The 10,517-nt window shown below is 41.1% G+C and overlaps 1 protein-coding gene across 1 annotated transcript in view; it reads left to right on the top strand.

Annotated features, from left to right (window-relative positions):
- Positions 1-10,224: 10,224 nt before the first annotated feature.
- Positions 10,225-10,517, top strand: part of LOC124606257 (ATP-dependent translocase ABCB1-like) — a 74,486-nt gene continuing 74,193 nt past the window's right edge. The window contains exon 1 of the mRNA XM_047138234.1: positions 10,225-10,460. Coding sequence (XP_046994190.1) covers positions 10,225-10,460 — 236 coding nt within the window. The remainder of the gene's footprint in view (positions 10,461-10,517) is intronic.

Raw genomic sequence — 10,517 nt, 5'->3', positions numbered from 1 at the left:
TAAACGCTTCGGGCGAAGCACGATAGCCTAAGAAATATTCAGACAAGTAAAACTACGGTAAGAAAGTTCAGATTACTCTAAAGTAGTGATCAAAGTGTTAATGTTGCTGTTTTTGGTAGGGAGTCGTACAATGATGTGGCAAAAGTCATGGGATACCTCTTAATATCGCCTCGGACCTCCCTTTGCCCGGCGTAGTGCTCCAGCCCGACGTAGCATGGACTCAACAAGTCGTTGGAAGTACCCTGCAGAAATACCGAGCTAAGTTGCCTCTATAGCTGTCCATAATTGCGAAAATGTTGCCGGTGCAGGATTTTGCGCACGAAATGATCTCCCGTTTATGTCCCATAAATGAGTCAATGGGACTCATTGCGGGCCAAATCATTGTCCAGAATGTTTTTCAAATCAGTCACGAACAGTTGTGGTCAGGTGACATTGTTGTTTGGGAACATGAAATCCATGAACGTAAATGATCTCGAAGTAGCCGAATATAAACATCGCCAATCGAGGATCGGTACAGTTGGACCAGAGGACCCAGTCCATTCCATGTACACTCAGCCCACATCATTATGAAGCCACCACCAGCATTCAGAGTGCCTTGCTGACAACTTGGGTCTATGATTACGCAGGGTCTGCGCCACACTCGTACCAAACCATCGCCTCTTACCAACTGAAGTCGGGAAAGTCCAACCAGGCCACCTTTCTCCAATCGGCTGGGGTCCAACCGATATGATCACGAGTCCAGGACATGCGCTGCAGGCGATGTCGTGCTATTAGCAAAGGCACTCGCGTCGGTCGTCTACTGCCATAGCCCATTAATGCCAAATTTCGCAGCACGGATACGTTCGTCGTACACTGCGGTTATTTCACGTATTGTTGTTTGTCTGTTAGCACTGACAACTCAACGCTGACGCCGCTGCTCTCGGTCGTTAAATGAAGACCGTCGGCCGCTGCGTTGTCCGTGGCGAGGGGAAGTACCTGGAATTTGGTATTCTCGACACACTCTTGACAGTGTGGCTCTCGGAATATTGAATTCTCTAACGATTTCCGAAATGGAATATCCCCTGGTCAGGCTCCAATTACCATTCCGCGTTCAAAGCCTGTTAATTTCTGTCGTGCGGCCCTAATTACGTCGGAAGACTTTTGACATGAATCATCTGAGTACAAATGACATCTCCGCGAACGCAGTGGTCTTCTGCACCTCGTGTACGCGATACTACCCCCATCTGTATATGTGCGTGTCGCTATCCCATGACTTTGGTCATGTCAGTGTATGTTTCGATAGACAGACAAGTCCCTACAGGGTCATCTGTTTAACAGGCGCAACCAGATACTCATAGTAAAAGGAAATAAGAGGACACTATAATTACGAGTAGAAAAGAGGGTACATGGTTCTGCATTGCCCTTAGCTCAGCTGCACCGTAAAGAAAGTGCATGTCTCGCAGTTCCTACCATGTGCAGCGTTCCATTTTATGCAGTGCGATAGTCAAGCAGATACTTCAGGGCTATATGTTGCTTATTGGCTCAATACACGCCAGCGTGTCACAAGACACCTCAAGTCAACTTGATGTAACGATGTTTGAGGATTGTACTTTTTGTTTATCTTTTTCCACCACTGAAGTGCTTATGGGTTCTTAGTGCTCAATCAGTATGCGTTTCTGACACCTGGGTGCTACAGGAAATATGTTTGTTGTGGGTTCCGTTGCAAAAAAATGGTTCAAATGGCTCTGAGCATTATGGGACTTTACTTCTGAGGTCATGAATCCCCTAGAACTTAGAACTACTGAAATCTAACTAACCTAAGGACACCACACACAACCATGTCCGATGCAGGATTCGAACCTGCGACCGCAGTGGTCGCGCGGTTCCAGACTGTAGCGCCTAGAACCGCTCGGCCACTCCAGCCGGCGTTCCGTCGCACTATCTGTCCCTTTGGTCAGTGAGACTTTTAACACCCTGAGGAATGGTGAAGAGTGACAGACTAAACCATTAAAACTGTACCCCATAAAGCGTTTGACTTTGGCCCCAAGAACTACCTTCATGAGACAATTCGTATCAGCTGTGATAACAGGTGATAACCGACCACACAGTGATAAATCCGTCCAGTGCAACGTGGGAGGAACGTCATATGACGACTTAAATGGTTTATCCGTTCTGATAACTTGTCAGATATGACTAAAGGAGCGGGATTTGCTGGTTCATCTTCATATTACGTCACTTTCACTGCTCTTATAGGAATGAGCGTGAAAACACACTGCATTTGTCATTTGACAAGCAAGGAGTTTGAGTTTAGAGTCTGCTAGCGGCGATTGTCTCGGTACCCGGTAAGATACGATTATGTTGTGCACCTTCATTCCTACTACTTAGTGCTCTGAACCACCAAATTAAAGTTGAGTGAATTGATTACAACTAAAACTGTTTGGGATGTGATTTAGATTTCAGTCGGTTGACTCGAAGCAACCGTGGCGTTATTTCACTCACAATAACGGCTATTAAAATATTTTGCATTTGGTAATACCAAAAATTTTAGCTGCATGTTATTGTAGTGTCATTCATTTTACGTCATTAACAACGACAATAATGTTTATATAAATAAAGAAAATAACTGAATAACATACAGCAGTAAAATTTATTTTATTCGTAGTTCCATTGGACTGTGGTGTAAAATGAGGCTAAAACGCAATACAAATACATAGCTTTATTTATTGCAAAAAATATTTTCCCAAGAGCTATCTACCAGGCTCAGCAGCATCACGATCAGATGGTTGTATTTCCGATGCACTAAATCATAAGCTATGTGGCAATTGTGGTCAAACATATAATGATGTCACAGAGGTGGGCATATGTAAAAGATTCTGGTGATACAAAATATTGTAAATATAAAATACTGCAAATAATTGAGGGTGTAGGTTGCAAGTGCTACTCTTACATGACGAGTTCAGTACAGGAGAGGAATTCCGGGAGGGCCTCATCAAACCAGTCCGAAGATTGATGACTCAAAAAAAATTGTTTCTGCAACTGAAATAAAATATTGCTTCAGTGGCACGAATGAAGAGGGTAAAAAATAATTTTCACTATACAGCGTTGTACATATGAAGTGCCTGTAAATAGAAGGTTATTTAAGCTAAGTAAGCTGTTGATTAGAGCTCGGGTGCCATAGTGCTTGATCGTATGGAAACCATAAACATGAAATCTGACACGTTACATTAATCATAATAAAAGCACTAAACGAAATTAAAGCTTAATGTAGAATCAAAATGCCGCTTCAGTTACGTAGCTTTCCTGCATTTGTATGAGTGATTATCTGGCATTCTAGATCACTGAAACATGTAGTAATTAAGTTGAATGTTAATACTCGTATTACTGGCGAGAGCTACCTAAAAAGGACTAGAATAATGTGAAATTTAGAACTATGAGTTTTGTTTCGTTTCGTTATGAGATTCACCTGATATCGCAGAATAACCAGTGATGATGAACAGTCAGTGTTCTACATTTACTATTCATTCTTACGAAAACACAACCGAAATTATCACTTCTATTACGACAATATGCAAATAGATGAACACGTAAAAACCGCCTAAACAATGTTGACACTCGGTGCGGTGGCTGATGGGAGTGACCGTACAGGCATTTGCCATTTACGGTCGCTCTCATGGGCCAGAGCGTCGAGTGTCAGCTTTGTTTACACGAATGATGTGTACCTTACATCAGTTATTCTCAACCGCTGAGACTTGTCGATACTACCACCATTCATCGGACCTGTCATATAAATGTCACTATGAGAAGTTAGGTCGACAACGCAGTTGCAGATAGGAAGGGATGTATTTTGCAGCATGCGAAAGACAAATTTGACTCAAAAGAAAGTTGCTTGTCTCATTCTTGTATTGAACTCTTGCTGTATTGGTTAGCTTTCTTTTGCAATTACCCGATAGATACTGCATAAGTCAACGGGCGCAAACAGGACGGAAAATCCTTACAATTAGAAAAAGAAGCAAGAATTACATTTATTTTTCCTTTCATGTGTGAGTTGATTACTAGGTGTTAGTGCGAGACTGTCAAATTCATTTCTTTGATTTCTTATTACCAAGACAAGAAAAGTGTTTATCAATCATGGCTGATAAAAATGAGATTATATTAAAGTCTCGTATTTCATTTCATGCTGGATACTGGATATGACGGAAGTTGGGTTTGAAGATTTTGTTGATATTCAGTTGAGACGACAAATAGGAAAAAAGTTGTATTATACGAACCGTAAACAAAACCAGAATGAATTTCTCACTCTGCAGCGGAGCGTCCGTTGATATGAAACATTCTGGCAGATCGAAACCGTGTGCTGGACCGACACTCGAAATCGGAACAATGTATGTTCTTTCAAGGATAGACAAAGCAATGCATTCAACGAGTGAAAATGAAAAATATCAGGCAAGGTAATAAAGAGATTTTTATTGTCGAGGCAGAGGCCCCTAAATCGTTGGCTAAATTCCGTACTGGTCATACAGCTTCTCGCGACACAGAAGGTAATGGACATCACAGCAAATATATTCCACTGATCTTTATAGAGAACATAGGCAAGTCAAGAATATTGTGTAAGAAATAATAATTAACAACAAATATCGAGCTCATTCTGAACGCCCTGAAGGACTACTTTAGCGATATAGTTTGAACGTGTAAATACAGATGCCGTTTCCATTCCGAAAGGATGAGTGATTACACATTACTAGATGACAAAGTATTTTCACCACTTCCCAACGGAACTATCGATGCATAGATCACGACCTTCCTCGCTGTTTCCATTCTGATAAAAGCGTTTTCTGAGCGGAAGCTCTTGTCACTGGAAACGGATCCCCTAAAGGTCGAGATTTCTTAAAACTTTGTACCAATGCGCTGTGAATAAAAGGCAAGCCAGGTGCTGATTTACATATAACGTATAATCTCTTATAACCATATATTATAATAATGCACAATATTTTCAGAAAAATAATACACGTGCAATAGGAACAGACAACAATGAGAGAATTCACATACTGCGTAACCCGTAAGTAAACTGTGGCAAAGAGAAGCATTGCACCTAAGAAATAGGGTACTTGCTATAGAATTTGATCTACTGGTAAACAAAAATGGCTATATCGACGAGAAGTAACTGGAAGTGTGGTAGTACGCACCTCGCTTTCGAAATACAGACACAGTAGGAGAAAAATTACATGACTTCCCCGGACTTAGAATCAAGATTACTCAAGATGACCGAAGCGAGGGATTTTGACGCAGGCGATGATACATTTCTTAAAAGGTAAAAGTCCCTTGTTATGTAATAATCACAAGTGGAGAAGGTGTTTCTGACATTGTGCGTTTCGGGCACTTTTTGGAAAGAGCACATTGAATCATGGAAAACAGGAAAAGTTTAGTTCGAAAGCAAATAAAAGGGAATGCTATTTTTAGAGCATGTTGGTTGGTTGGTTTGTTTGGGGAAGGAGACCAGACAGCGTGGTCATCGGTCTCATCGGATTAGGGAAGGATGGGGAAGGAAGTCGGCCGTGCCCTTTCAGAGGAACCATCCCGGCATTTGCCTGGAGTGATTTAGGGAAATCACGGAAAACCTAAATCAGGATGGCCGGACGCGGGATTGAACCGACGTCCTCCCGAATGCGAGTCCAGTGTCTAACCACTGCGCCACCTCGCTCGGTAGAGCATGTAAAATATACAAGAATGATAGGTTACTGAAATGTTTTCTACAAAACTTCTTAAACAATAAGACACGGTAACTGCAGTTGTACGTGTCTCATAATTTAAATCAAATAACTGTATGAGAATTGAAACAGGTTATACGGCAAACGTAATAAAACTGTAATTGCTCAAGTTCGGTGGATGGATTGTTTTCAGATTTATATACTCTGAACAAGAATGAAGGTCAAGAAGGAGGAAAGTGATCCGGAGCCAATAAAAGTGGTGAGGGTTAAGAGCCTGGACGAAGAAGGCAACAAGACTGGGGCACTTGATGCGTAAGTATTTTTTTTATGTCTAAGTACTGTCTTAAACGTTATAGAGAATTTGTTCAACCTTCATTCTTGCCTTCGCTCGTCTTGTAATATCTGTTTGTAGCAAGTGTTTTAAAATTTATCTTTGGCTTTCAAACTGCAATTTTTTCTAGTGTGTCGTAATAATCTTTATTGCAACTTGAACCATAATCCTTGTAATTTCTACATTTAATTACATCTCTTGCTCCTACTTCACGTTGATGTTCTATTTTAGCTGTCATAGATCTCTGCTGAGTCACTACGACTATATGTTTTATAGTTTGTAGCTTACATAAAAGTAATGCAAGTTCTTATAGGACGAAACTATGTCCTAATTAATATTTACTGTTCTAGGGAATTCACAGAACCTGAAAAGTCAGAAAAAACGGAAGAAATCCCTAGTGTGTCCTTCATTAAACTGGTAAGCAAACAATATGTAAATTATTTACTCCAGTAGAATTAGTGTCGGGTTCTGTAACAAGAATGACAGAAGTTGAAAACAAATTTCTCTTAAAATGAGTTTTTCATTGATTATATGTTTTTGTTAATTTTTTGCTAACTGTTACTATCTCAAAGCTACCAGCGCCCTTTTTTTATATTTTTAATGAATCTGTGAAAGATAAGTTGTGACACTCAGTCGGAAGACTGGGTTGATACAGCTCTCCGTGCTAGATTATCCTGTGAAAGCCTCTTCATCTCTGCACAACTGCCTCAACGTGAGTCCCTTTTAATCTGCTTACTGTGTTCAAGCCCCGGTTTTCTTCTAAAATTTTTACACCTCACGCCTCCCTCCAGTGTCAACAATTCCTTTAAGTCTCAAATGATCCCTTCTTTTCGTAAGTTGCGCCACAAATTTCTTTTCTCCCCAGTTCGATTCAGAACGTTCTCATTAGTTACATGATCAACCAATCTAATCTTCAACATTACTCTGTAGCACTACATTTTAAAATTTTCTTTTCTCTTCTTATCTGAGCTACTAGTCGTTCTCGTTTCGCTCTCTCACGACGTTCTGTTTTGAATGTTTGTCCTATAAGTTAGTAGTTGATGATAGCAGACACCAAAATTGCTGTTATAATAGTCTATGGAAACCAGTTCACAGATGTCGGGCACTGATGGGGTCATGTATACCATAGGAGTTCACCCCCTCACCGTCGGTTAAGGATTGAAGATGGTGTATTAAATCACCGAAACTATTAGCTATATAATAAATAATATGGAAAGGACGGCTACAGGCGTACCATTTTATTACAATGGGTGACGTACTTTTCTCTTCACATGAGAGGGTGGTTGTCTAGTTTGTAACGAATGTTCTGCAGCTGCGAGCTCACTCTGCGTGACGGAAAAGAAAGCGATCGTAACTGAGAAGTGCTCTTCTTTACTGTTCACACGTCCACCACGTCACTGGTTCGTTCAGAAATGCTACAAACGTGGTGCTACAAACAATATGTGCAACATATAGGGAACAGTGAAGCTCAAAATCAGAGAGGATGGCCTGAGGGAAGGGAAACGAAGATTATAGCCGTCCATCTGACTCAGAGTGGCACACTGAATGTACAGGTATTTTTTATTTCTTAAGAACACTGAACATTACAAGTTCCGGCCAAGAAGTACATAGCCTGTTTAGAAATCAGGGTCTGACGAGATCTACATTTATATGTAAACCGCAAGCAACAGTACAGTGCGTGGGAGAGATACATTGTGTCTGATAGTCGATAATGACATACATACAAATACATTTAAACTTACCCACGTGAGGCTTGTATGTAATAGTCCAGATGTGCATCACACAGTCACACCTAATCCCATCCCCAGAACCATATCAGAATACAGACAGGAAGCATAAAATATGTAAAGCGAGAGACCGCTACTCCTAATAACTGACTATAGCACACTGACCCTAGTACAGCTCCAGATAAAGCGGATAAACAAGGGACTCACCGAGTCCTGTCTTTTTGGATCGGAAACTGGTGGTTTGCTTACCAGAACGTGGGCAACCTGTGTTGTACGTGCATGCATAATGTCACATTACCCGAGGATCCGGACAAAGCGAATCCTTGTTCATAGCATACGCAACAGGTATCACACACATCTCTCTCGAGACAGCTGCTAGTGCCTCATAAAAACTATCGTCTGGGCCGATTCGTTTGCAGTAACAGTAAAGAATGCTGCAGGCTGTGCGTCCAGATGTTATCGATTTACGATGAGAGTGTTTTTACCATGGTCAGCTGTTAAGTCCCCTTTCATAAACTGACAGTTCAGAAAACCAGTGGATAGTCTTACCACACAGCATCTAGAAAACGAAAACTTGTATATTTTGAAGTATTTTAATTTTATTGCGTACAAAATTTTTTTAAATGAATGAAAAACAATTAAAAACCAAAAATGAAAATCAAAGAAGTCTTTTCCGTTCATGTTGTGTATGATTTATTGTAATTTCGAGTTCCATGGCTTCAAAGTGGGCGAATCGTAGAGAGGAGCCGAAAATTACGTTGTGAAACAATTCCCTGGAATACCCCAGCTAAAGGATGTATATCCAGTTCCCATACACATTCAGCAATTGCGAAGCATTGCCGATTTCGATAGTTTTGAACAAATGTCCCTAGAGAAACAAACGTTTCTTGTTTTTAGTAAAATACACATATTTCTGGAGAAACAAAGGTGACTGAGATCTTGGATGTCAATGCCGAAGAGTGTAAGGGTAGAGACGGTGGCATGTCACCGCATTATTTTTCGAAAATATTCAATTTTTTGAGTCTTAGTTGACAAAAAATGGCACCTTAAAACGAATAAACCCAAGCTTAACTAATTACGCTCGTTAAAAGGTTTTAATGATTTACAGGATTTACTAACATGCCAGTAAATCAAATCCGCTTACATTATTCACTAAAAAGACAATATTACAAGTTTTAATGAGCTGTGTTGGTACGACTGTGAGTGATAAAGGAGCAGGAGAGATTAGCGTGAACCTGCTTGGCTTTGCTCTAATTCTGTAGGAGGATTGGTCAGAAGACAGACAGCAAACAATCGAACACTATGCGACAATTACGCACTGTCCGGTGTTAGTAAATAATAAAGTTACATTCAGAGCATGCGCCGAGACGACTTGCCTTGAAGAGAGTTCAAGGCAATTGATTAATACTGTAATTTTGTAAAAAAGGCCAAAGAATTATTATAAGTAAAAATTTTTTACCGAGTATATTACAATTTTGACAACAGAAGAAATGTATTTAGATTACTATGCGAAGAATTTTGTAAGATTATTTTACCTTATGCTCTTTACAATGCACTTAATTATCGTTTATGACAATCCAACTCTTGCATTTTTATTCCTAGTTTTCATAGTTCTTCGCGTTTTTAAATGTTATTTCTTATGAAACTTCCTGGCAGATTAAAACTGTGTGCCCGACCGAGACTCGAACTCGGGACCTTTGCCTTTCGCGGGCAAGTGCTCTACCAACTGAGCTACCGAAGCACGACTCACGCCCGGTACTCACAGCTCTAGTTCTGCCAGTAGAGCACTTGCCCGCGAAAGGCAAAGGTCCCGAGTTCGAGTCTCGGTCGGGCACACAGTTTTAATCTGCCAGGAAGTTTCATATCAGCGCACACTCCGCTGCAGAGTGAAAATCTCATTCTGTTATTTCTTATGTTTGAAAAATAAACTGAATTAAATCGTGTATGTAATAGGCTATTTATTTACATTTACAATAAATATTAAGCTGAATTTACTTTGGAAAAGTATTCTATATGAAATAATCTCTATGGTTGTTTGGGAGTTAATACGTAATAATCATACACACACCGCCGGTAAATTTAAATTTTAATGTTACATAACTTTTTTATACTCAGTAATAGCAAAATACGTTTTAATCCAGGCTCAAATAGGCACGCTTCAGAAGTGTTAAGTACCAGTTGAAATGTATGGACTGAGGCTTTCAGAATGCTCCAGAAAGTGATTTTAGGTCTTAATTTTTTCAAGTGGATCTCCCGTTACATCCCCTTTTGTGACCTGTAACTCATCTATTGTGTGTGTGTGTGTGTGTGTGTGTGTGTGTGTCGCTCTCCGCCCCCCCCCCCCCCCTCCCCCACCCACTCACTAATTCCACGCTGGTGACGCCTGTGACTGGAGTAACACCACCCATCCCTTATGCCATAGTACTGAAGAAATATCCCTGAGCAGCCTCTGAAATTTTGTCAACGTAGTTCGGGCTCACCCTACATGACAGTGGATTACTGTCAGCGTTTAAATGGAAGGTCAGCCTACGAAGCTGTTGGCGCTGCACACGGTGTCTTTCCACAGTACCGGTTCTCGACTGCGTGGGAGAAGCTGCTGATGTTTGTGGGGCTGGTGGGAGCCGTGGGCAGCGGCGTGTGCCAGCCGCTGAACGTGCTCTTCTTCGGCGACCTGACCGGCATCATGGTGGATTTCGGGTCGGAGCTGGGTCCAGCCATCGTGTCGGCGGCCACAGCCTTCATGGCCGGCAACCGCCGGGACCCGGGAGAGACGCTGAC

Source organism: Schistocerca americana, chromosome 3 (assembly GCF_021461395.2).
Source record: "Schistocerca americana isolate TAMUIC-IGC-003095 chromosome 3, iqSchAmer2.1, whole genome shotgun sequence".
Taxonomy (NCBI): domain Eukaryota; kingdom Metazoa; phylum Arthropoda; class Insecta; order Orthoptera; family Acrididae; genus Schistocerca; species Schistocerca americana.
Note: the sequence above shows the minus strand (reverse complement) of the source record. Positions and strands in the feature narration are given on the sequence as shown.